We start from the raw sequence: 27788 nt of genomic DNA, 5'->3' as shown, positions 1-27788 counted from the left end.
CCTAAAAGGTCTATAATATTGGATTTTAATGTGGACACATAGCTTTTACATTGCAGAATTTGCTTACTCTTTTATTTGTATGGAACTTCTATTATAACTATTAGATTGTTTACATATTTAACGTGAAATATATTCTTGTTATTTTTTGGCTCTAAATCCACATAAAACGGTAGTAGAGGGCCCTTTGTAATCCTGTGTAGTACATTGTCTACTTTCCTGAACACTTGTTCCGTTTCAATAAACTCTTTTGCAATTCATTTGGTGTCTTTTGAAAAGTGGAAAAGTGGCATATTACGACTCTGTACGCTCTTTCACTTTTTAATATATGATATGTGTGGTGTGATATGTTACTGCAGATACAGTTTCCTCTTGACACTTGCTTAATTCTCCTAAAGGGAATTTTGACATTTTGCCAGTTTTCTCTCTTTTTATTCTTCTAATAAATTATATCCATCATTGTATCTTTTACAGTTTATTTTTTTCATTTGACCTACTAGTGGTATTTTGTTCGTTACGCATTTCTGCAGAAATTGATAATGTTGACATAGTTCTTTGTCTTGAGAAGAAGATTTTGTGCAAGTTGTCTAAGTTAGGTTTTGATTTTGTTTGTATTTCATTCATCATTTCAGACTTAGGAATGTGGTGGATAATTAACATTAAGAGTACTCATATTACGAGTTAGTCTACGCGCTATTTATCCACGTATCACAAACCAATATGCGAAGACGACTCCTCGCCACTTGGTCCCATCCCTTCTTGGAAATAATATACGTAATTGTTCTTTTATCGTCTCTCTCGGTATGCCCCTTTCCCATTACTAAGTATAGCTAACCGGTATGGCTTGCTCCAAATATCGTTTTCCAAATCATAGCAGAGAGTCTCCCACGTCTCTCTTTTGTTCTTTTCTATTGACTTTTTTATTTATTTATTTATTTATTTATTTATCCCAAGCCTCAGGGGCTATTTAGGGCGTACAACTTAAGATATAGTCTTAAATTAACAATTTTAATATAAGATATGATAAAATTTTAATTAACATTCTAAACCAATAAAATAAAAAAGAAAATAAACAGTTCCAGAGATCATAGCCGGTCAATTAGGCGAGACATAATCAGAAAATTAATAATAGTGTATATGTACTTAGGCTGCAACAGAAGACCAAGGGATCTCGGCATTCCAAAGCTCAAACGCAGATAGTAGGCGTCTTCTGCATGTGCTGTTCTTCCACAGGATGGACACGTAGCTTGGTATGTACAGTTATTGGACATGTGGCCAAATCTCTGACAGTTAAAACATCTGAGTGGACTGGGTATATACTGTCTAACGCTTAGATTCAAATATCTCGCTCTTATACTACCAGGAATGCACTCTCTTCTAAAGGTGACTATGTAGCTATTGGTCTGCCTTACCACAACATCTCTCCTGACAGCCGCTTCACCGAAGTGACCCCCTGTAAGGAAAGGTTCTCCAAAATTTCATCATAAGAACATACTATAAGGTTCCTGGATGTAATAACCCCCTATAGAAATTTAACGTTTTATGCGGGGAGACAGATACATCACCATTGAAGAGTTTCTTCAGCCTCATAATTCTCTCAGCCTGAACTCGATTCTCAACTATAACCAATAACGTCCCATAATTCAACTTTTTCACTTCTCTCACCTCTCCGATGGTCGACAAGATACTTCTGTGTATGATGAATGGCGACGGAGTCGCTAGATACTCGTCCACAGATGATACCAAATAATATCGATCAAACTCCATTCTATTCCAATCTGTTTTATCATTTCTGGGTCTTTTAAGACCAGAATTTGTGCCAGTAGTCATTGGCAGCCAGCCTTGTCACCTACCGGTAATGCTGCTTGACTTTTTTAGTTCTTTCCTGGCGTTCTTATAGGTCTTCATATATGTATTATTTTCTTTCTGTCCGTTTTTTCTATTTCCTCTAGTCAGTACTCTCCTCAGATGGTTGCATATTCTCAGCAAACTTCACTAATCCACCAGTATAGCTGAGGTTTTTTTTACAGGCCCGTGACTCTTAAGGAATCTGTTGCATATTCCCTTTAGAGCCTTCGTAAATCCTTTTGGATTTGCTTCTGTCATCCCTATCCCCTCTCTCTCGCATGTCTCTCTCAATCTCCGTATCCTCTCCGGGCTTACCATCCATTTCCCTTTTGTCATGGAAGTCTGATTTTTCCATGTGGATTTACCAATCTCATATGTAATTGGGCGGTGGAGGCCGCAGGTCTCCCTCTATCCATTCTGACTCTTCAGTCTTCGATACTCTGGCTTATCTTGCGTGCTGCCACTGTAATATCAATGATGGATTACCCGTTTGCGTTCTTGAATGTGGGGGTATTTTCCATGATGAGTATGACTAGGTTATTAGCTGCGATCCATTCTTCGAAGATTCTTCCCCGAACATCTGAGATTTCGCGTTCAATCGGCGATAGGTTCTTTTTTTACTCCAAGATAACCAGCTAGAACCAAATAGTCTTTTGCAGTTTTTTTTTCTCTCATAGACATACCTGTACCACATCTGTGTTGGTACTGTGGATGGGCCTGTAGTCAGATGGATTTGACTTGGCATCTTCTTTGGAAATGACAGCGACAAGCGCATGTTTCCAGTTCTTTGGGAAATGCTTTAACCTCAGGATGGATATTAATAATGTTAGCAAGTTCTAATAGCTGCTTGCTAGTAGGTTTTTCAGATGGTTTGCTGTTATATCATCTGGGCCTGGAGCTTTTTTAGAAGACAGACGTTTAATGGAGAGCTGAAGGTCTCTGGGAGAGACTATGCTCTTCAGAAGATGAACTGACTGGAAGTCTTTCCTCTTTAGAGAGGGGATAGTGTCATTTATGATGGACAATATCTATTGAGGTGGGCCAAGTGATGGATTGCATTTCATTTGGTTCTCAAATGAATTAGCGAGGAGCTCGGCTTTTTCCGGATTTGTAAAGGCGATGTCCGTGGAGGAATGGACCCTCAGAATCTGCGATGCGTTTCGATAAATCGAATAATTCGGAATCTTGAATCGGATGGTGGGTTTTAGAAAGGTTTCCTGGAGAAGCAATATGTCGACATTGTGCGTCGACAGTGCGATGATAAGTTCCTCCTTCTTACCACGCACGGAAAATGCATTCCATTCCAGACCGATAATAGTTCTTCCAGAAGCTGGGTACTGATGGCGTTGAAAATGGATCGAGTCTGTGAAGATGCACAAGAAGCAGCCAGACGACTATTATCCTGAGTTCCCCACACATAGGTGGGAGTAGGGATTGGTCCTTTTGGTTTAGATGCTTCAGGGGTTGGTCGGCATCTGCATCTCGAGTAGTTGGCAGTGTGTGGTTGGCCACAATTGGCGCATTTTGGCGGGCATTTTTGTCTTTAGAACATGTGCTTGAGTCATGCTTACCTGCGCAGGCCAGGGTAGCTTTGCAATTTTCCGATGAGTGACCGAAGACTTGGCAGTTGAAGCATTGGACGCGCCTGTCCTTGCTGCGTTGGGCTTGTATTTGCACCACTTGATGCACGAGACGGTCGACCGCGAAGATACGGCGCTCTTCTCGCGGTACGACCACTTGCTCGATGGCAATTGGTTTTCCCCCTTCGTTTTCCACCGTCCGACGTGGATGGGATTAAATCCGAGCTTCATAATCGCGGATCGAACTTCGTCAATGGATATGTTCTCTAAAACGCCCTTGATAATGGTCCGGAAATGTCGCTTCTCCGGCGGGCAAAAAGTATGGTAGTCGTATTAGCGGTTATTTAGGATGTTGATGATCATTCGGTAGTCATCAGGCGTACGGGGAAAGAATGCTACCTCTTCGGATTTAGTTTGTGTGGATCCGAATTGGATACCCTGGAATGTAAGGATGTGAATCACCTCCGAGTACGCGTATATATCGCGAAGTATAATTAGCGGAATTCTGTTTTTTTGGAGCTAGCTGGGGTTGGAACGGGGATATCATTATTTTGAATCGAATTGATATTGTCGTTCGTATTTGTTGTAGTGTGATCCTTCGGTTCATCGATTTGTGTCGCGTTAGTTCGCGAAGAAGTGGAAGAAGATGCAGTAGTTATTGCGATATTACTATTATACAAAGAGTTATGAGCAGACTCACCCCTATTTTGATCTACAGCTAGTCTTTTGGCTTGTTGTTTTTCATGATCGGGAATTCTTCATCTGTCGGCGTTCTTCAGTCTCCTTCACTCTCGGAGCTTGCTTCAATTTCTGACTTTCCTTTGACTTGTGATTTGAATTTGGTTTATTGTGTATTATTTTTGAATAAGACACACTATTTCGATAAACTCTACTCCTAATTCCAATAGGTTCCTTCTTCTTTTCGCTTATATATGCCGTTGTCGCCTCTTTTACCCCGTTCAGATCTACGGTGGACATAGACGGAGACATATAGAACGAGCAAACGCACAAGTCTAAAAATTTCGCGCACACAGAGCCTCCTCCTTTGTTGTACTTTATTAAAGTTTTACTTGTTCCGCTGCTCATTCCGATGAATCCTCATTTATGTAGCTTGATGTTAGGTTACTGTCCCATGATTATGTCTATATCTATAGCGGCCCTTCTTCTGTCGATGTTAATTTGTAGTATTTTCATGTTTTGGACTGCCTTGAGGGTCATTGCATCGCCTCCGCCCTCCTCCTAAACCAAAGTTAACTGGTGAACCAGCGTTCTTTTTGTGGACTTCGCTCTCCTCCGGCGTCCACCTATCCCTCCTGGCTCTGCTCAGAGCCGCTCTAAACTTCATGCATTTGCCACTTCCAGCACCATGCCCGGACCCATCACAGACTAAACAGAAAGCGCTCTCCATACATACAGTGGCACTGTGCCCCTCCTTGTCACATCTCATTGCCCTTGCATTCTCTCTGGGATTGGTCATACCCCCAGCATCTCGCGCATCTCGCCAGGTCGATTCTCCTTTCAACCCGGCATCTCACCAGCCCCACGCTGATGAACCTCCTCTCCAGGAGCTGCTGGGCCTGAGTCTCATCGGTGACCACCGTCACCGCTTGAGTGTTTGCCCTGACTAGCCTCAGCGTGCCGATGGTTCGCCTGTCGTTTGCGCCCAGAAGACCGTCCCGGGCGTTCCTGACTTCCTATACGGTATTGAGTTCGTCTAGTCCTCTCATATGTAGGATCGCCCTTCTCTCTCCCCCTTGGCCAACTGTTTTTACCTCCATCTCATGATTTCTGCCCTGGAGTACTTTTTATAACTCCTTTACTCCGTCCGGGTCTCTGTCAGTAGCAATGAGGAGATCGCCCTCTCTCGTGCACCTGATGTTCATTAACATCTCTCGTTTATCTAACGACGCTAGAGTAGTTTTAATCGTTTTAAGGGCATCTCTGTACTGTACGCCCTTAGCCGAAATGATGAGGACGTTTGATTTCCTCCCTCCCTTACATTCGGTCTTCTTTGTTGCCGCTGTTTGTGGCCTTGGGGTATATATCACCACCCTTATCTTGACATGGGCAAAGACGCACTCCGCCATTTTTCGGAGTGTCCAAGTGAATCATCCTTAATTGATGGATCGATATCCCCCCTTCCTCCCCCGTCTCTCCCTTTAGAATCTCCAGGGACTCCCAGAGCTTTTTGGACTATTGCCGGTGTCTAGCTTAATTACCTTTGTCTTGGTCGGTTCTCCCCCCTTACCTTTTCTGGTCGTGACTTCGATCATGCCCACATCGTCCTTTATGTTGCGGAGGTCATTGAAAACTGGTAACAAACTCTGAAATAATCCATCAAATCCAACGAAATAAATAATTGGATTGGAAAGAAATTCAACAAAAGAGGCACACAAACATCTAGTAATATCTCCAGATAAATATCTATGCTGTAATGTTCGTTTGTTGAATGTGTGTTGATTTTGACTGTTTGTTTGTTCTTATAGTCGACTGGAGGATAGACAATATATTAGGTTAGGTCAAAGTTGTGCGGAAGTGGAAAAGGAATAAAATAGTAAAAACCGGGTTGGAGAATCCTCTTACGTGTTACCTAGTCGGGGAGACCTGCAGGAAATAGCGAATTTGAGTAAGTTATGTAGGACTCTAATCTACCCATTAAACTCCACCTTATCAGCAGATCCTAAAATCCTCAGAGATGCTACTTACTGTTAGTAAGGAAGGTGCCTATGACCGGGACACTGTTAAGAACGTTAAGAGCGATTGAAGATAAGAGTTCGACGGAATAATATCGACTGCGATGGAAGAAAGCACACGAAGAGTCGAATGGGTAAATGACCTAGAATATCGACAAGGTCATTAATACATTATTATCCGAGAAACGGAGAGTGAATACATACCTTGAGTAAATCTCGGAGATAAAATCTTGAAATTAGAATCCTAACGAGCCAGAAGGCATTCATGATACTTCTGAGTAGCTTATTCTGAAAAATTTGGAGATGTTACACCTAGTTGAGCGTAAAGTTAAATGCCGCGGTCTAATGATTAAATTTCTGGAAGTTGTAAATCAACGCCCAAACTTTCACAGTTCGCGCCTACCACATGAAAGTGGAAAAGGTCTCAATCCCGTGGCGATGAAAAGCCACATATCTCGGCCTCATCTTTGACCGTAGATTCCTATGGTCAACACAGATAAATAAGGCAATCTCCAAAGGCTACGGTGTCGCTACAGTGCCTAACCCTCTCATCTGCAGAAAAAGTAAATTGTCTCCGATGATTAAAGTTTTTCTTTACAAGTTGCTTACCAGATCCGTCATGTTATATGGATATGCACTGTTATATGCATATATGTGCATAACACTTGGTATCCGTTTGTCAGGCCGGAACTATTGGAAAAGCTTTAGGTAATTCAAAGTAAACTTCTCAGGCAAATTCTGAACGCGCTATGGTTTACCCAAATTCATTGGGAAACTGACACACCAGAAAAAAGACGGTTCATTTTCTCCTTATACAAGAAATTATAGGCAATCTCAGCTCTCTTCAAAAATTCCCACATCAGATCCTTGTCAGAGACGTTTCCAATCCGGTAACCCCGAAAACTATCCCCCCAAAAGCGGTTCTCCAAGCCGTCTAAGATTATCATACCCCAAATAAAGCGCATTCACGGGCAATCCTTTCATATAAATAGAGTTAACATAATAAACTAAGCAAAGTACATGCGCACTACGACATTGAGCCAAATTTGAAACCTGTTCGGCATAAATGTTAGCCGAAATTTTTTCTTCTTATACGCATTTTCAATTTTCTGTCTAAATTTTCCCGAATGTCTGTACCCACCATAAAATATATATATAAATAATATAAATAATATATATATTATAAAACGCCTCTTAAGGAAGAAGATTGCCTGGCTTTTCAGTGAGTTGACTTGCAACTTCCAGAAATGTGACCACTGGATTGTATCATCGAGTTGCTTCTGTAAGCTATTTTATGGTGAATACCTGAAAATTCGGGGCGAATTTCAAAGTCGTAATGCGCATGCACTTTGCTTAGTTCCAGTGTTCAGCGCAACGACTTTCCGTGCTTGGTGACGAAAACAATGCAGTTCTGAGAGCCGAGGAATTGGCTAAGAAATTTGAGTGAACGTGGGAAAAATTAGCGGGATTATAAATTGCATATGTTTTGGTTTCGATAAAATAACCCTGTTTTTCCTTGTAATTTAATTATTACTATAAATATGTTTTTGAATGATAAATATGTGTTCAATATCTATTAATGGTTAATAATAATACATACAATTATATAAAACCTTATCTAAAACACGAAAAATCAAAATATTTTTATTTTGCAAATGGTAATTAAAAATAACGTGTCAAAATTATGATTTGCTTTTCTTATTTTTCATTGATACGAATTACATTTACTGATACTTTCCATAGTACAAAATTTGTCAAATAATATGGAAAAAGTATTTCAAAACTGGTGAGAGAAAAGATGTTTAATAATAATCTCATATAAAATAATTATTAACAACATAAAAATATTAAGTTTCCCAAGGCTTGTTGAAATATTATTTTTCAATATATTATTGTTCAGAGCACATATGAAAGTTGTGTAAATACTAGATATAGCAATTCAAAAAATACAATAATGTCACATTAATACTAATTTAATTTAATTCATAGAACAATGCGAACATTTTAAAATGTGGCCAACACATCAACATGTAAAAATAAGCACCCATTAATCACACTATACTCAACAATTGCTTTTTAACTTCATTCCAAAAAGACTACCATATGTTCGACCTATAATATAAAGTAAAACTCATTAAACACAGTAATTTTAGAAAATAGTCACTTACCTATATTATTTTTAGACAGCAGATCTATCACTGCAGTTTCAAGGTATTACTCCTTCATTTCTTCCAAGATATGTCTCAAATATGCTTGTTAGCAAGTTTATTTTTTACTTTGTAATGTGAAAAGATACTAGCATAATATCCTCTTATAAGGACTGACTGTGACTCTTCGATCCAAATCATCTTGCACTTGTCAGCTTTTATTTTTTCATACTACTTAGCCATTGTATCTGAAATAATTTAAACCCAGTTAACAAATATTTCACCTTCAAAATAGTAATAAAATGTATACAAAATACATCATGCAATAAATTCAAATTCATATCTGTTTATATAATTGCTGTCCCTATCATTGACGGATGAATTGCCTCCATTTATACATTTTGTCCCACCAAATAAAGGTAATATTCTTAATTTAAGGGTTTATTATGTCTACCTCATAGTGAAATTTACACATATACATTCCTTTCTCTTAGGACTGAATATATCTTCTACTGATTTTGGATCATTTTGTAATTGTTACAGAATTGTAAATATTTGAAATCTCTTCACGAATCTATAAATAGAATACTAAAGCCGTATAAATATAAGAGTTTTATGTTATATTTGTACCATTCAAACGACTTAAATTTCAATATTATTCGTATTTTCTTCCTTATCACAACTTTGTTTATTACGTTACCGGTCACACTTACGGTAACTTGATACCCTTTTAAGAACGATTAGACGATACATATTATTTTAGCAATAAACATTGCTTTTTAGGAAAAGAACACTACATGTACCGTCGAACAATGATTTATTTTGACGATTTATAAAGACATTTTATTTTGGCGTGCCATTGTGAAAAGTATGGTTATGAACACAAGAATATAAGATTGCCAACCAAACGATAAAAACCCTGAAATTATTCTTGGAGACCGAAACTTTCCGAGAAGAACCGAACGCCCCACGAACTGATTTTAATCATCGCCAACGGAGAAATTTCTGCCGAATCTTCGCGCAGAGTCGAACATGCGCTTCGTTCAGCTCTGTAATGACCATAATATGAATAAATTAATATACATATCACACATGTCGATATTTACGCTTTACGCTATGGTCTGTTACTAAAAATATTAGTATTTGTAGAAAATTATATCTATTTATATTATACGACTTCTTAAAATTCCATATTTTCAGTTTTTGTCATAACCTTATTTCACACTTCATTTGACGTCATCATCTCAAATCGAAATGTCATGGTGGCTATATCTTTTTTCATTAATCGAACACTGTATTTATTACGCATGTGCGCCATTTTAAATGTTGATGTTTATAATTTAAAATTTGAGAAATTGAATGTTTTCCTGAAAATTTAATATCAATTCATTTGTGTAAAGTGTTTTGTGTATTAAAGGTATATTAGCATTGTATTCATCATAATTATAAAAATTATTAAGTAAATATGTGAATAGTAATAGAAGTACATTGTAGTTTTAGGTTAGAATTGTTAACATACATACCGGCTTTATTGTTTTCAGATGATTGAAGGATCAGATAAGATGAACAAAAGTCCTATATTTGAGGCCATTACTTGTTGTTTAAGTTGTGCCTTACAGCCTGATAGTGAACTACAAAAAGCTAACAATGACAGGTTAAGAAAATTAGAAGTCATCGAAGGTACTTGTGAAATGGTAAGACAATTTCAATGTAATATTATTAATTTCATATTTTAGAGTACCCACTTACGCTATGTGAAATTATTGGATGTAATGATGAAGCTTTAGCAGAGAGGCATCTTGCTTCAGTTTTTTTAAAAAATTATTTAGAGCAAATTTTTTTACATAAAAGAGAGTGTTCCTTTTTCTTCGAAAAAGGTCATGGAAAAAAGATAGCATTAATGTTGCTAAATCACCTTGAAATTCCTCATACAAATTTAAAAATCATGGTTTCCTATAACTTAGCAATTTTATTAGCTATAGGATTTTGGGATGTGTTAACTTTACAACTAAATGAAATGACTCAAAGTAAAAACCCAGAAACAGTTAATAATGCTGTTTTAGTTCTGGCTCAAGTAATTGATAGACATTTTTTTGAAAGCGATACTAATTTTAGAGTTGAACATCATTGGTTTAATGTATTGCTTGATGTTTTTAAAAGGGTAATTATTATCGTTTTATATATTTTTAATATTCATTGCATCAATAATTTTAGACCAACATTAGAGCTGACACAAGAGGCAGTGTAATTCGTCCAATGTTTATGATGATGAAGTACATCAGACCATCTGAGAACTTTATATCAGAATGTTGGACTAAACTATCTGATGAGTTTAAAACAGCTTTGAATGAGCCATTTTCTCCACAATGTGATTTTCAATTTAAAGGAGAAATAGTGAGATTCTTAAATGGTGGAATAGATGAATTCCATGATTATTCCAGCATTTTTATATCACCAAGTTTGCCTGTTATTGCAAATATTTTAACACATTGCCGTGAGGTTTATAAGAGAGTTCTAAAGAACTCTGAAAAACCCCCCAGGGATATTTCTGAGTCTGAATCAGATGATCCAACAAATTTTATAGAACTGGTAGCTTCTATTTTACATTATATTCATTCAATGATTGATATGGTTTATTTTAATGTTTTACTTGATGATTTTGATAATTTATTGTATTGCATATTTGTCTTCATGGCATGTCATAGGGAAATGGAGCCTTCTTTGTATAGTGAAGAAAGTGAAAAAGATCACCATTTTTCGATGCGGCATGCTAGCTGTCAAATTTTAACTGTAAGTTTTTTATTTCCTAGTTATAGTATATTTTAAAATAAATATGTTTTATGTCTGAAATGGAATTTGTTTTAGACATCACTACAAAAATTAGAAGAAGTAAGTTCTAGTGGAAATACTATGTTTTTTCGAACGTTACATCAAGTATTTCAAAGATTTACAACAGAATTGGAAGCCGCTACTGTAGTGCAGGATTTGAATTACAAATCATATTATACGACCAGAATATCTGAAGCGTTGATTTTTGGTTTATCTCTTATCAAGGAAAAAATTCCATTGAGAGATCAAGAATATGTATTTCCTACTCATAACTATATTAATTACTGGACCAAGGTATAACGCATATATAATTATGAATTGTCACTAAACTAATATTATTTTAGATTCAATCATCAAAATCTTTAAATATGATATTAACTGCCAGAATTATTTGGATGTGTGGTATATTTTGCTTAGAGTGTTCCCCAAGTGTGTTAGAATACCAGCTACAAACTGTATTTGAAAAACTAGTTAACGAGCCAAAGCAATTTTTTAATCCACTAGCAGAGTAAGTTGTTCAATTCAAATTGATTTATTACTTCATATATTGTTTAATAGAAACCCAAACGTTTTTTCATAAATTGTTACTTTAACATACTGGAGTGTAGGGAATATAATCCTGATCATGAAATATTGATTTTATGCTAAGAAGTCGTTCCCAAAGTATATAAATTAGGCGAAATTGGGCTGCAGCAATTAAATACTAGTTTGGCAAGTTCAGAGAATATACTGGGATAAATAACTCGTATGTCAGAATACTGTCAATATAATTATCAAAATTATTGAAAAGTAACGATAATATATCAGTCCTGATTAACCAGTTCTTCCGCGTGCCTCAAATTGAAGTAACATGGTTAAAGCAGATATTATACACTGAATGGAAAGCCTCCTTCACTAGCTGCAAGCCATTTGAATTTACTTATTGCCAAAACCAACACGACTTCAAGAGAAATTAGAACAGATTCTATGGACATCCAAGTTTGCATGGATGGTGAGTCACAAATAGGCTAAAGACACTCATAAAGAGATAGATCTCTATAAGTGTGGAGAAACAAGGGGTCAATATTTACAGTTTACTTATAATAGCGTACTTCCAATCTGCGTTCATTCTGAGAAGGTGATCACTTGAAGTACATAGAAACTGAAATAAGGTATCATTTGTCGAACACCGCAACCACACACAAGTACCCTTTTAAGGAACTTTACAAAATCACCCCCATAGCTAGACTTTTAAAAGGATTTTGATAATAGATGTTGTTTTATGCTTGTTTCCAAAAAACGGGTAATTATTGGGTTCAGCAGAAACAATAAGGAAATAATTATAAAAAATCTTTAATATTGTATCTTATATGATCACATAACACTATTAAGCACTTTTCATCGCGTTTTAATCCACCGGGTACAAACAGTAGAATTTTTCAAAAAATGAGTTCTCCAAATTGCCGAGATCTAACGAAAACTTATCTCGACTCCAGATTGCATTCCCTACAGAAGCGTTGATAGTATTTATATTCTAAAATCTATTCTATGTTTTTACATAATTTTAATGTCTTATTTTTTTAATGATACAGCGCTTTGTGCAATTTTTTGAAATATTATGGGAAGATGACTCCTGAACAGCAGTGTGTCATTTCAAATAATGCCAGTGAGATCATTACTTGCCTTGTGGAAATTACTCGAAAAGAAGATGAATTTCCATTACATCATTCTCTCAATGCCTTAGGATACTTCATCAAAGTATTATAGATCATTCTCGGTGATTTCTATTTTTTATATATATTTAATGATTTCAGGCTTTTCGAGAAATAGCAGCTAATAACTTAGATGTAATCGAAGATATATTAATAAAATCAGTTAATAATCATCTATCTGAGCAGCACATTCTGAAGGAAGTTAATTTTGTAGTAGCTAAATTAGCACAAAATGACAGCTTCAGAATTGTTATTCATGATAAGTTTTTAACACATATGGATAACGTAATTAATCGTTTTGTGCCTAATCACTTGAGAAACTATATAGATAAAGCTTTGGATATACTAAATACATATGCTCTTTATAATCCAGTAATAGATCACTATCTAAGTTTTTACTTATTTATGGGAGGAATGCGTCTTTTAAATAAAGCTGATGAGCCAGAATTTGAAGTTGAGGAGGTTTGTTTAGTATTGGGTTTTGGCTTTATTATTTTAATGTCATTTTTATTGTAGTCAGCAGCAACACTGTTAACAACTTTAATAATCAAACATACAGATACATTGAAATTTCTTCAACATTCGTCGAAAGGACCGCAATCACTTGGAGCTTTTCCAAAATTGCTTGAAGCAATGTTACAACCAGATGTTATATTACTTCCCCATGTTTGTGCTAAGTTAGTTATATCAAGTATATTTGAATTTACTAATTTATTGGAGCCTCATTTTGAAAATATATTACGTAATGTAATTACCAGTAACTGCAAACATGCTGAAAATATCGTGCCTACATGGATAATGTTTGCTTTCATATGCATGATTCGAACATCGGCGACATTGAGTTACTTATCAATGATTCCTGGACCAAGTGGAGGAAGTGCCTTAAATTATATAATGAAATCTTGGAAATGTTTTTATATTCAGTATTTGGATCAAATGGAAAGAAAAATAATGTAAGTGTTTTTGTTGTGATCAGTGCATATGAATAATTTTGTATTGTTATAGGGTATTGTCAATCACTCGGATACTTCAACATTGTCTTGAAAATGAAACTGATTATAAGATCATGCAAGAACTACAAATTCCCTGTGATCCTTCTATAGAACAACCAGAAACAACATGGGAAAATCTTAATGGAATGGAGTATATATATTATTTAACTATTATATGTTTGCTGTATGAAGAAAAAGAGGTATGTAAAAAGTACATTCAAAAATTTTGGACTTTGAATGTAGTCGCGTGCGTGTAGTTAACGATGGTTACATTTTAATATGTTAATTTTTACGCTAAAAATATTCACATCACTATATGATTTGGACATGATTTGCAGTTAAAGCACATGGAATTTTTATTGATACAGAGCCTGGTTTGGTATGTAAAAGCTTCGATGATAAAGCTTTTTTATCAGCTCTCCAGTGGGTATAATAAGACTACTATAGCCAAAATACATCTGGTCTTACCCAACCTAATTCAAGATTCTGAGAGACTTTTAAACCTACACTGATGCCGTTAAAATTCAAATATTCTTGCGTGTAAATAACTCTCCTATTGGTTCAGATCGCTGCTCGCTGTATTTCCTATAGAAAAGGTCGATTTCGCTGCCTTTTGTTCGGCAGATGTGTCTAAATCATTGTATTTGATATTTGATAGAAACATTTAAAATTTGGCTTAAGGATCACCTTTGAAAGACCTCAAGTTTGCAGATGTCTGGCTATAACCCTATACAAGTCTTGGAACCATATAGAAGATTTGGCAAAACAAGCGGTCGATAGAAGTATTGACTGTAATGCTTCCTCTATTCTACGCGCACCATCTTAGAGAAGCAGAAGCTCCTGCAACTTCTCTATTACTGATCCCAATTACTTAAATTCCTGTACTTGCTCTAACTGGATTGCCTTGAAATTTGCAAACAATCCACCAGTAAGTACTATTAATTCCCAAATCATGTTCAACCTGGCAAAACCAGGGCGGTTTTTAGTTGTCGAATTTTACACTCATGTCTATGGAAAATCATAATTCTAAATGATTGAACCCTCAACTATCGCAGCAGTACGAGGACCGTCCTGTCATCGTACTGTAGGCGCTGAACTGTACTGCCGTACCAGGTTTAAAGTCGGGATGTGTCGGATGTATAACATGTGAACAAAACACAAATGATACTTATTAATTTTATTGACTTCATCGCAGACCTAAATACTGTCTCTCACTCATAGTAGAATATAAAAATTAATCTTCTTCGGTGATTTTTATTATAGCTCTACCTGCTATGTACGAGAATGAAACAATGTGTCGAATTAACTTGTCATCTGAACCAATTTTCACCTTCAATGTTTTTTTTTTTCAGTATAATAGTGGATATAAATATGCTAAATTATTAAACAATATAGATGGCATCCAATGTGATCATACAAACTTCTTAACGGGGCTGATGTTCTCTGATTGTAGCACTAATATTCACAAACAGTAGTAATAAATAATTCACAAACAGTTGACGCTTTAAACACATTTCATAATGCGAACTATTCATTACGAAGTCATATGACTTAAGAATAATTTTAGATCTATTTTAGTTCTCTGATTGTAGCACTAATATAACAGTTGACGCTTTAAACACATTTCATAATGCGAACTATTCATTACGAAGGCATATGACTTCAGAATAATTTTAGAAAAGATCAGTGTAGGTATTCTGAATGTAGATAATAAAGATGTGACGAATTGTAGTTTGGATGTGTTCTCCATAGATTTATCTGGCAACCTTTTAATTGAAGGACACATCAATCTACCCCAAAAAAAATGCCACTATTTCAGAATGTGGCACCTACAATAGCATATAGATTAAGAACTAAACACTGCCCAATTTAGGATTGGCTATAATGATAATTGTGTAGGTTGATGAAAAATAAATACACAATGATAACCGTAAACGTAAAAAGTGATGTGATAAGTCCGGTCATGTCTGGAGCAGCTGAGTTACTTAAACCAAACGAAACTGTTGCTACCGATCACAATCGATTCAAAGATTCGTCGCTATACGATCAAAACCAAGTATCTTTTCAACATAACACTCGGCCACATGTTGGAAAACCCGTAAAACATACATGGAAATTTTTAAATGGACAGTTCTACCGCACAAGTCATATTCACTTTTCTATTCTTGGTTTGAATATTTTCTATTTAAGTTATTTTAAAATTGATTGATTCTCAGATAATTGTAAAAGACTTTCCACGCGTAGAATCCCCACGGTGCCAGAATGGTTGGAAAAGGTTATAACTAGATATGAGCGGTACTTCCATAAGAAACAGAAGAACTTATTCAAGGTCCTAATATTAATTTTTTAAGACAATTTTTAACATACAATACAGTTTTGCTCAAAGAGTAATTATATATAGTCTAAACTAGTTTTCATATCAACAGAATGAAAATCAACTCCCCCAAAAAACATTGGAAGATTATGGCGAAGATATCAATATAAGACACATTGAAGATGACCAGTTTCTGTACCGTAATCATCCATTTAATATCAATATTATTAATCATATTGTAACTTTCTTAAATACTGTTAATGATATGTACTTCAGTATTATTAGGAAATTCTTAACTTTAAGTGAATACTATAAGCTAAGAAATTTAGGTTGTGTTCTCCCAGATATAAATACGACAGAACACATGGAATGATCTAAAATAAAAGCATAAGTTTGGTGTTTTATTTAAACATATAGTATATAATAGTATGATATGCTGTTTTACTATTTTTCACCAAATTTAAGCTTTTCGTAGAAAAATACTTGAAGGCTGTGCTTCATAATTGTTATTTAGCCTTAATTATTTTAATTATAACCTTTAATTTATGTTTATATGTTTAATAGTCATTATCTGTTGTCTGTATACTAAAACTAAATAATTTTGCATCGCACTACCCTACAGTTTGTTTAAAAATGTTGATAAGATTTTTGAAATATTTTACAGTTTGAAGAGATATTTAAAAAATATATAAAATTCAAGAAGTGCCATTCACATAGTTCATAAAGTGTTCTATAATATAATATACATTTTAATACAGAGTGTCTAATTTGATCTAATATAACATCATTAATATCAGTAAATATTACATTTACAACTATCATTCAACATTTAATTTCGTTTAATATTTTACTATATATCATATAAAAATAATTAGGTCAAATTAAGATCACCAATTCAAACTAATAGGAAGTCTGAAAAGCAATAAATTAAAACATATAATCCCAAATATATCTTAATATATTCAAGAATATTTAAATCTAGATCAAAATATTCTAGAATGAGATCTTACAGTTTATGAAATTACATATTTGCATTCGTTATAAAGTATAATTTGTTTTATGTTATAACTTTACATTAAAGAATGTAATGTAAATAATATGTTTGACTTTAATAGGTATATACTTACGTCTAATTGTACCTCTATTAAACTTAGATTTAGTTAAAGACTGATCTCATGGATCGATTATAGATCCATTATTTTTGTATTGTTTGTTATAAATAAAACACTTTTAAAAAATACAGTAAATTTTAATTCATATATAACAATTTACATATGTTTTAAGGCAGAGAGTACATGATTTCTGGGTGATATTTCACAATTAAAAACGGGTAATATCTCACTGTCATCAAAAGATTGCTTTAAATACAATAATCTATCATATAGAATGATAGATTCGATTATTGGAGCAAAGAACAATCTAACCGAATAAAACTTCACAACTTTATCCCATGTTTGCTCTACAATACTTTGAAAATATTTTATATCAAATTCGCTCAATTGCACATTAATTTTTCGTAATGCTTTGTTACAATAATCTACAAAATTTAATTTATCATCATATTTTACGTTGGCAACTGCACAATGCTTCATTGCTGTATCCTTTTCTACCAGGAGACTTTCCAAGGCTGCTCTAAAAGCATGTATTTTTAAATAACAATGATTTTCTGTCTTCAGTTTATTTATAAAATTTTCAATTGCATGACAAGCGGTTTCACATGACATGTAATCAAGATGAAAATTATTTTTTATATGAAAATTACTGAGAGGATAGCCTTTGAATTCACTGGAATTTAATGAGAGTTTCATGTAGCAGCAACTAGCAATATTGATAAACACTGCATTTGGACATTCTTTGAATAATTTCAATAATATTGAACCTAAATTACCACAAGGGTGTAGTCCAACAATACCAAATCTAAAATTAGATATTTGATTATTAGAAAAACTTAAAATTAATGATATGAGTATGTCCGCAGTAATGTTACTTTCAACCTTATGATTAACGTGAATAACTCTTTTTTGACATAAATGTGTAATTTTCTTTTGTTCTAATTTTTTTTCAAATTCTATATCTAAGTTTTTTGCCATTTCGCTTAGTTCCTTATTAGCTTCAAACGTAACTAGAGTGAAACCATAACCATATGCTAACATTCGACTTAAATGGCCTACTCCAGAGCCTACATCTATAATATTAAAACAATTTGTTTTCTTTGCAATTTGATAACACATATTTGAAATAATTTCGATCTCATGTCGCTTCTTCAATTTAACATTTTTCCACATCAATTTCATAAAGCATGGATTATGTAAAAGCAATTCAGTTTTTATAGTTGGATGACGTAAAACAGAATGATTTTGTAATATTTCTTGTAAACATAATATACTTAATGGTGACACTATACTGTTTAACTTTTGGCATTCCAGTAATCTAGCTATATGATGTACATCCAATTTTTCCAAAAATAATCTCCAACTAGCGGGTAGTTTTGTGTGCCAATGATCTTCCAAATAAAAATCGGACACATATGAGTTTAAAAGGTGCTTATATAATGAATATACCTTATTACAAGTAACGCTGTTTGAATATAATTTGAACATTCTGGTCAGTTTTAAAACTCTAAAACAATCATTCAGTTAAAAAATTGTAGTAAAAGTAAAAATACTGTCGTTGTACTAAATTAGTGAATTACAAACCAAACAAATTTTATATATGATACATGTTACTTGATTTATATATAACATATAGCAAATATATAATAAATTTTGCATACAAATATTGGAAATCGAAGCAAATTTATAAATATCTGATTTAATAACATCATATATTAAAGAGATATATATATATTTTCTGTTTTCTAAACCAAATTTATTTTATCGGTAGACTGACCTCTATATAGTATAACTGAAATAAAAATATTTTTTTAATATTACCGATTTCGCCGTAAGATGGCGCTGTAGAGCATATAGGTAAATTTGGAATTGCTATTATCGGTAGATGGAAAGCATCTTTCTAACGTTTGCGGCTTATGTCGGCAAAAGAAGTAATTCAACATTTGAAGTATCGTAGTGTTCAAAGTCAATGTTTTTTAAAGAAAATAAAGTGTATTCGTTTAATTGATAGAGTATGAAATTTGAGTGTTTTGTTTGAAGTTTGATTCCTAAAGTGAATACCCAATTGGTTTCTTATATGTCCAAGTGGACTGCAATGTGATACGTAATGGCGGGTAAGGCGTTACAGTGGAAATTGGTGGCTAATCCCACTGGGCCTCAACCCAGACCTCGCCATGGGCATCGTGCTGTTGCAATTAAGGATTTAATGGTTGTTTTTGGTGGCGGTAATGAAGGAATCGTGGATGAACTCCATGTTTACAATACAGGTAATGCTTAATACTGAGTAGTGCATTGGTAAATATGGCGCGCGAATTTGTTTTGTTTTGAATAATGTAAAAATAAAAAGCTCAACTATTCCCGAACGGTTCTTTGTACCACACATTTCTGTTATTATTGCTGCAATAGATCTAACACTTTATTTGACGACATTCAAATGTCATTTTTCTTTGATTTGTTTAATTGAGAAACAAATATGGCGGAGTACACAGCGACATTATAGGGGCACAAATCGCTTAGCTTTGTAAATTACTGAATACATACACCAATTTTGAATTATTATTTCTGTTGTTTAACATTGCCAGTATCTAGAATATCTATATTTGTGATTAAACTATTATATTCCTTTAAAATAACTTTCTAGATAACAGTTAACCTATAACCAATCACTTTTCTGTATGCTATGGCGGCAAGTTCAAAATTTATATAGAAATATCTTATGTTGCCTTTTCGTACATAATTATAATATTTAACCGCGTTAGTTATTACAATTTATTTTTATAGCTACAAATCAGTGGTTTGTACCAGTAACTAAAGGAGATGTACCTCCAGGATGTGCAGCTTATGGATTTGTCGTGGAAGGTACTAGGCTTTTAGTTTTTGGAGGAATGGTAGAATATGGCAAATACAGCAATGAGCTATATGAACTACAGGTATATTTGCACTATAACACTTTTTCTATATAAATATTATGCATACCTACAGGCTTCAAAATGGGAATGGAAAAAAATTACTCCAAAAAATCCAAAGTCTGGAACGCCTCCTTGTCCTCGATTAGGACATAGTTTTACAATTGTAAATAGCAAAGTATACTTATTTGGTGGTCTTGCTAATGATAGTGAAGATCCCAAAAATAATGTCCCAAGGTTTAACTATTTTGAATAATTTTTAACATTATCTAATACATAGTTTTTAGATATTTAAATGATTTATATACTTTGGATATCCGCAGTACTCCAATGCAATGGGATATTCCAGTAACACACGGTCCATCACCACCTCCTAGAGAATCTCATACTGGTGTTGCATATGTAGATAAAAAGAAACATAAATCTTTTTTGGTTATTTATGGAGGAATGAGTGGTTGTAGATTAGGAGATTTATGGTTTCTAGATACTGACGTTATGACTTGGAGTAAACCATTAGTATCTGGGGTTACACCTCTACCTAGGTTAGTATTTATAGGTCATTGAAATATTAGATCTATAATACTCTATATATAGTATTATTTCTAGTTTTTCATTCATATATATTTTTAGATCACTGCACACGTCAACACTTATTGGTCATCGTATGTTTGTTTTTGGTGGTTGGGTTCCCGTTGTCGCTGATGAAGGTAAATTAGCTATAAATGAAAAAGAGTGGAAGTGTACAAGTACGATGGCATGCCTAAACCTAGAAACGATGCACTGGGAGGATTTAAATATTATGAATGAACATGAAAATGTTTTACCCTGTGCTAGAGCAGGTCATTGTGCTGTTGGCATTAGTATAAGATTATACATCTGGTCAGGCAGAGATGGATATAGGTAATAAATATTTTTCAAAGTAATTCGTAATTATTATTGCTGTATTTATTAGGAAAGCCTGGAAGAATCAGGTTTGTTGTAAAGATTTGTGGTATCTTGAGGTAGACAGGCCACCAGCTCCAAGTCGAGTATCTTTGGTTAAAGCAGGAACTCATTCATTAGAAGTGAATTGGACAGGCTCACCTTCAGTTAATACATACGTTTTACAAGTAATTCATTTTGTTTTATTGATGAATATACCTATATTTACAATCATGCGTTTAATAGATTCAAAAATATGACCTACCCCCAATGGTAGCACAAACACCCAAGGCGTCGTCTCAAGCAAATGCCGCTCAGATTCTTAGCTCTCCTAAACAGGCGCAATCAGTGCCTAGTAGTCCGCCGGGAGTACCAATACAAGCTAAGACTGCAATAACTCCTGCTTTAAGTCCTGCTAAAGTTCAGGTTAAAGGTAATAATCACTTAATTATATCAACTGTTAAATATATAATAAAAAAGTAAAAAAAAAATTACCTGACGAATATTTTAAGTGGCCGTTCTGGTTTATATGGCAGACTATAAGAAAGAGTTAATGTACTCTAGTCCATTTATATTGTGTGATTATAAAACGTTTGTTTTTTAGGCCGAAATCCGGTAAAAGCTATTGTTGCAAGTACTCCACAAAGCCCTACACAACAAACGGGTAACGCAATTATTACATCCCAAACATCTGTTGATGGAGTAAAAGGGGTACAGCAAAATCAGACAGCTACTACTGGTCAAATGTTTGGTATTCAGGCATTAGCCGCTGCAGCTGCTGCAACTCAAAAAATGACTGTAGCTCAAACACAACCTGCTCAGATTAAACTTGCCAATCCCGTAAGGGTTCAAGGATCAGGTACTGCAATTATCAAAAATGCATCACCTCAACAAACAGGCAAACAAGTGTTAGTTAAGCAAGGTACAAATATTATTCAGAAGCCAGGAGTTCAACAGCAAGTAGTTACCCTTGTAAAAACTAGTACAGGAATGACATTAGCGACCTTGCCTAAGAGTGGTAATATTGTACAAACTAAAACTCCTGGACAAGTTATTAACACACAGTCTAAAAATACTATTGTCAAAATAATGCCTAGCAATTCTAATAAAGTATTAACAACTTTGAAAACTATACCCCCCAATATGATTCAAATGAATAAAGCTACTGGAAAGTTAGTTTTATCAAAAGGTGCAGGTCAAATACCAACAATAAGTAACCAACAAGTTCTAGTGGTTAGCTCCACCGGTGGTCTAAAAAATATGCAAACTGTTACAAATGCTCAGGCAGTGAATATGTCTTTAGTAAAAACGAATACCGTCAACACCAATCCGATAGTCACAGCATCATCAATTCAAGGTCTTCAAGGAGTAAAACTTACAAAACCTATTACCATCTCCATGCCCATGCAAGTTATTGGGTCACCTAAAACTTTGTCCAAAAATACTGTAAGTTTATATTAATATCGTGTGTTACCTTGTGGTATATAATTGTTTTTCTATATATAGAAGCAAGTTATGATAGGCGGCAAACAACTGACAGTACAGATGGCATCAGGAACAAATAAAACTTTAACAGTAGTACAACCATCTCAAATAGGAAAGATTGTACGTCTTCCCACTACCTCAAGTATTACTAATAATGTTGACCAACCTAAATTAATGGTTGTTCAAAGGCCAAAGCAAACGATTTCTCAACCATCAGCTACTTTAGGTATTTTCAAAATAGTTATATGGTGTATAGTATGTTGTGAAATATTTGCGTTATAGCGACAACATCCTTTGAAGGACCAGCTACTACTGATGCTGCATTAGCTGCATTGGCTGCTGAAGCTGGACTTATAGATCCCGAACCAGATAAACAATTAGAATCAAAAGATGTTGATATGGTGGATCAGATGATTGTACCTGATGAGAGTGCTACGGATTCAGATGTCATGACTACAGAAGGTTCTGAACATTCTGAGATCAGTGGTTTAATGGGCGGAAGTCTGCCTTATAAGCTAACACTGAAAGGTGGTGCAGTATATCCACCTAAAGGTTAGTTTTTCAAAATCTTAGAAATTATTCCACATTATTTATTTATGATGCTATTTATATATGTTCTTAGGTTATAGATATAGAAAAATTGGTTTGAAAGGAGGTAGTAAAGATGAAGATAATGTCAAATCCCCAACAACCACCGCAGAAGCTGATTCCACACAAAGTATGAATGGTCTTACTAAGACAAAAGATGAAATTCCTGATGGGAGTGTTGACACGGCAGATGGAGATGAAGAAATGGATGTTGATTTTAGTCCCGCTGAAATTAAAAGTGAAATCAGTGCAGAAGAGTCAACTTCCCTACAGTTTAAAGAAGAGCAAGATGAGAACTTAGAATCATTAAATGCTGGTAGCGAAACATCTCTTGATTTGGATTTAAAAAATGAAGAGCCTGATAGTGGTTTTAATTCGTCAACCTTTGCATCTAATCAGGCCGTTGATTCAGAAAAACCAGATGATGAAGAAGCTGAAGAAGATGAAGGACCGGGTGATGAAGAAGAAAGCGATAAACCAACCGGAAGTGAAGATCCTCTTGCAGCATTGGCATCAGCAGCATTAGATGCCTCCAAAGATATGAACAAGACTGATTTTAATGGCTCTGCTATACCTCAAGAACCCGTCAAGGTAGTTGAATTAGATTTTTAACATTAAATATGACACAAAATAATTTTGTGTAATTCTTGATATAAATGAAGATTTATTGCTTTTAGGGAACATGGTATACAGTGGGATTCATTAAAGGGACAAGTTATGATGTACAAAGTTATTTTCTTTTATCGGACACTGATGATCTAACAGTAGATAATCTTCCTGAGTTGTCAAACTTCCGAAGAATAAGTTTGGAACCAGGCACCGCATATAAATATAGAGTAGCTGGAATAAACTCAGTTGGGAGGGGCGATTGGAGTGAGGTAAGTTATAATAGTGGTTTGTCATGTTTCGAAATTAAAATCATTTGGTCATTTTGTGATATGTAATTATCATCATATTCTATGTAGGTTTCCGCATTTAAAACCTGTGTACCAGGATATCCAGGTGCACCTTCAGCAATCAAAATAGCTAAAGCCAATGATGGTGCCCATCTATCATGGGAACCTCCAGGATCCAATCCACATGAAATTCTAGAATATTCTGTCTATCTTGCAGTTAAAGGAAAAGTTAGTAATAAACATAGTATATCATATTATGTAGATGTCATTATATAAAATTTTATTTGTTGTAGGAAAAGAGTGGTAGTAATGCACCTCCTCAATTGGCATTCATTCGAGTATATTGCGGTCCAAATAACCAGTGCGTAGTGAGCAACTTGTCTCTACAGGCTGCGCATATCGATACTTCAACTAAAGCTGCTATCATATTTCGTATAGCAGCAAAGAATGATAAAGGATATGGTCCAGCTACGCAAGTTAGGTGGCTGCAAGGTATGTGTTATATTTTTTATTTTTAATTTTTAAAACCCTTGTAGTGTTGCATATTATATGCAATTAAATAACAGCATACGCATTAAAGAATTAAGTTGGTTCATACACAATTTCATGATTATTTAAAATGTTTACATATTTACTTTTTCAGCATCTTGCTTATTGATTGATTTGATTGTTTTCCTATAAATTAATAATATTTTGTTTAATTTTATTATAAGCATATATAAGTGAAACTGTTCTGTGTGTGTTTTTCTTTGTAAATCTTGAATTAGATTTCATAACATTTGTTATTTCATTAACATTACCACAAGTTTCAACATATCTTCATATACTTAACATCTAATATTATATTAAATATACCTAAGATTTAATTATAATTTATTTTTAGATACAGGTGTACAGAATAAAGCCACAAAAAGATTACCAGACTCCCAATCATCTACAATGAAAAAAATGAAGTTGCAGGATGAAATGTAAAAAATTAAATTCAATGAATGAATGTGTTATGTAAAGTAGTATAAATATAAATATTATATATAAATATATATAATGAAAAATGTGGAGAATGGGCTGTAATTATTTTTATTTGAAACCTTATTTAAAGCTCTTCAGCCCTTAATTTATAATTTTAACGATTCTCGGCTTTTATGTCAGAGATTAAATAATTACCTGTTTAAATTGTGTGACTATTAAATACCTTATTTTTTAAAGAAAATTTTGAGTTGCATCTTTCGATAGATTAATTTTTATTGTGATGTCCTTAGGAAGGGTCTCTTTTAAAAATGTACGAATGATCTACGACTGTCTTATGTTATTTTTTTACTGACATTTCTGAAGCTATTAGGACTCTGTATTATTTGTAGATTACAAATATATATATATATTTTAAGGTGCTTAAGATTTTCTTTCGACAGTCTGCATTGTTTTAAGAAAAAGTGGACATATTGTTGTGGTACTTGATTTCTGGTTTTTATATATATATATTATACATTTTTTTTTAATTACCATTTTCTCGCTTCCTAGTGTTAATTTTTATATTCTTATTTCAGATTTTTATTGTATTAAGGTTATAATTAAAATAAAATTTTCCGTTATACGTTCGCTATTTTATTTGTTAATGTTAGTTATGATCTGTATATATATATATAAGTTATGATTGTTAAATTGAGTTTATTTAACTTTTACATAGTTTCATCCTATTATCGTATTCTGTATTAATTTAAATAAAGACCGTTTTCGTAACCGTTTATGTTGATATGCCTCATTTTAATATATTCGGTCGATAATTAGGGTTACACTTTGTTTTATTTTCGACCTTTTTAATAACTGCTACTCTTAAATAGCATTTGCAAATCAACAATTATAAATAGAACAAAACCGACCCTAACAAAGTAAGCGTTTGTAGACATATTGGTTGCAAACGCAACAATATAATGTGTGTAAATGATGTAAATATAGTTAAATATGTCTTGTAGGGAAAATGGATTATGATCTTTTCATGGAACAATGTAGATATATTTCTTATAATTATAGTAAAATCATGAATATCAATTTAAGTGACCAACATTATCTAATAGTAATCAGTGGCACCTAACTGTACATGGTAATTGCAAGATCCAATGAACTAATATAAACAATTGACATTACTGTGGTAATGTAAATCGAACAATTTTTTATGACATTGATCTTGTTTATAAAAATAAAACAAATTATAATTAATGCCCATATCAACGTTAATTATAAGAATTTGTATAACGATTTTGTTATATGTTATATGTTAAATGTTATATAATGGAGGATTATATAATAATTAACAATTAATAATACCCATTTATTTGAGAATTGTATTATTTTGTTCATCACTATGTACACAAAATGAGATAAGCAGAGTGGAGAAAGTTGTCTCTGAAGTCAGTCTCTAAAAAATTTCAAAAAAATTAATTGGTTAAAATAATTTGTCATTGTTGATGTATGTAAGTTATTGAAATAATTTATGCTACTGTACTTTTTTAAATAATGGTTATTTGTAATAAAATTGTTACAAGAATATTATTATGTCGTTTAATTTGACATTTTTATTATAACTATTTTCAGTGTTTAAATATATTGTCAATACTTCTTTCGCCGGCTTGATGGCGCAGTGGTAAAGGCGATGGGACAGTCCTCCTACCGTTGCGATAGCCGCGGGTTCGAATCCTGCTGGGGCATGGTCGTAAAATTATGTTTGTGATTGTTTAAAATTTGTGAATGTTCTACGGAAGAGTGTAAAGTAAAATCCGACAAGGAAAATGATCCCAGTCACGCCAGTAACCAGGCTGGGTAAGACCGGATGTCTTCTAAAGTTGGTCACTCGCCAGTCGGTAGGCTTTAATGTTGAGGACCGTGGTTCGGAGCTCACGTTAAACTGTAGGTCCAATCCAGATAAACCCATAATTGGTAAAAGGAGACTTTGAAATATATATTTAAAAAATACTTTTTTCATCTTCCTGGCAGCGTCTTGTTCCATGTCAGGAAAATGGCACATTAATATACTCATACACTATTCATTGAAGTGTTGCTCAGTTAAATTACGTGGGATCAATCAGACTAAGCGATAATAGAAAGGCGCAACCTGTCTGATCAATACAATGTATTGGGTAAGATATTTATGTATAGTCACAACATAATATAAACCGCCATGTTACAAAATCATTTTTTTATCCGCCTTTTCATATAATAGTCTGTATTTTTTATATTTGCGACCGAAACTTGATGTGTTTCGTGTGTGCTTTCTCTGGTGATTTTTTAGCATCAAACATATTTTTAAGACTAAAGAAAAATTGATCGTATAGCTCCTCAGGAATATTTTCAAAAAGTATGAGAAAAACACGATAAATTGTTTAATTAGTTGTTGAATTGAAATAGACAATTCTAAATTGTTCTGGTCGACGATTCGTTTGCTGAACTATTCGAGATCGCCGAAAGTGTATATAATAGGGCACGTTTAGAGGAACATGTATATTAACTACACATAAAGTTTTAGAAGAATTATAATTTTGGATAATTAGGGGAGTTCAAGGAAATTTGCTCTCTAGAAATGTTGGAACATTATTTTTAGTTCAGAAATTATGAAGCGTATAGGGTTTTAAACGAAAACTTTTATTTTTATTTATCCAACAACCCCTTCGATCTGAAGAAACGACGAAAGTTATTTACGTGGTCGTTGTTCCGTCTGGACAGCTTACCTTCGTCTGTTAGATTGCCTTTGAAGATCTTCTGGATTGTACTGTACTGTCAAATTTCCATAGTCCTGTA

At 33.9% G+C, this 27788-nt stretch overlaps 3 protein-coding genes and 1 long non-coding RNA gene across 6 annotated transcripts; 2 read left to right on the top strand and 2 right to left on the bottom strand.

The window, feature by feature from the left end:
* Positions 1–8075: 8075 nt before the first annotated feature.
* Positions 8076–8427, bottom strand: LOC143197519 (uncharacterized). Its single transcript, XR_013006013.1, has 2 exons — positions 8287–8427; positions 8076–8230 (listed from the first exon to the last, which is right to left on the bottom strand). It is a non-coding gene; the product is annotated as an uncharacterized LOC143197519 (long non-coding RNA).
* An 844-nt stretch (positions 8428–9271) lies between these two features.
* Ipo9 (Importin 9) lies at positions 9272–17038 on the top strand. 3 transcript variants are annotated; one of them, XM_076406053.1, is made up of 11 exons: positions 9272–9384; positions 9807–9945; positions 10002–10426; positions 10480–11055; positions 11131–11388; positions 11439–11602; positions 12666–12831; positions 12888–13247; positions 13302–13738; positions 13791–13977; positions 16204–17038. In XM_076406053.1, exons 1-11 carry the CDS (start codon positions 9298–9300, stop codon positions 16462–16464), a joined length of 3060 nt encoding a protein of 1019 aa, XP_076262168.1. In that variant the 5' UTR covers positions 9272–9297; the 3' UTR covers positions 16465–17038. The 3 variants fall into 3 exon arrangements, with proteins under 3 accessions (XP_076262168.1, XP_076262169.1, XP_076262170.1); XM_076406054.1 differs by lacking the exon at positions 9272–9384 and adding an exon at positions 9549–9682; XM_076406055.1 differs by lacking the exon at positions 9272–9384 and adding an exon at positions 9564–9682 and having other exon boundaries at positions 9760–9945.
* A 281-nt stretch (positions 17039–17319) lies between these two features.
* LOC143197518 (methyltransferase-like protein 25B) lies at positions 17320–18778 on the bottom strand. Its single transcript, XM_076406056.1, has one exon. It carries the CDS (start codon positions 18689–18691, stop codon positions 17360–17362), a length of 1332 nt encoding a protein of 443 aa, XP_076262171.1. The 5' UTR covers positions 18692–18778; the 3' UTR covers positions 17320–17359.
* Positions 18779–18990: 212 nt separating this feature from the next.
* On the top strand, positions 18991–26541 carry Hcf (Host cell factor). Its single transcript, XM_076405449.1, has 15 exons — positions 18991–19470; positions 19985–20133; positions 20186–20346; positions 20397–20651; positions 20740–21009; positions 21062–21218; positions 21277–21463; positions 21635–22476; positions 22537–22741; positions 22798–23067; positions 23138–23694; positions 23781–23981; positions 24069–24227; positions 24293–24491; positions 24883–26541. The coding sequence occupies exons 1-15, from the start codon at positions 19311–19313 to the stop codon at positions 24969–24971; spliced, it is 3861 nt and encodes a 1286-aa protein (XP_076261564.1). The 5' UTR covers positions 18991–19310; the 3' UTR covers positions 24972–26541.
* Positions 26542–27788: the final 1247 nt, after the last annotated feature.

The sequence above is a fragment of the Rhynchophorus ferrugineus genome, unplaced genomic scaffold, assembly GCF_030347505.1.
Source record: "Rhynchophorus ferrugineus isolate W39M unplaced genomic scaffold, kcgeb_rfMv2 rfM5, whole genome shotgun sequence".
In the NCBI taxonomy this organism is placed as follows: Eukaryota; Metazoa; Arthropoda; class Insecta; order Coleoptera; family Curculionidae; genus Rhynchophorus; species Rhynchophorus ferrugineus.
The sequence above is the reverse complement of the archived record's forward strand: the minus strand, read 5'-3'. Positions and strand labels throughout refer to the sequence as shown.

Bases quoted from the DNA above. Each gene is read 5' to 3' on its own strand.
- Ipo9 (XM_076406053.1), top strand. From the start codon at position 9,298: ATGCGCTTCGTTCAGCTCTGTAATGACCATAATATGAATAAATTAATA. The intron at 11,389-11,438 runs GTATAACGCATA...ATATTATTTTAG, and splicing joins ATATTAATTACTGGACCAAG to ATTCAATCATCAAAATCTTT. The intron at 13,978-16,203 runs GTATGTAAAAAG...TCATATCAACAG, and splicing joins TGCTGTATGAAGAAAAAGAG to AATGAAAATCAACTCCCCCA.
- LOC143197518 (XM_076406056.1), bottom strand. From the start codon at position 18,691: ATGTTCAAATTATATTCAAACAGCGTTACTTGTAATAAGGTATATTCA.
- Hcf (XM_076405449.1), top strand. From the start codon at position 19,311: ATGGCGGGTAAGGCGTTACAGTGGAAATTGGTGGCTAATCCCACTGGG. The intron at 23,068-23,137 runs GTTAGTTTTTCA...ATATGTTCTTAG, and splicing joins TGCAGTATATCCACCTAAAG to GTTATAGATATAGAAAAATT. The intron at 23,982-24,068 runs GTAAGTTATAAT...TATTCTATGTAG, and splicing joins GGAGGGGCGATTGGAGTGAG to GTTTCCGCATTTAAAACCTG.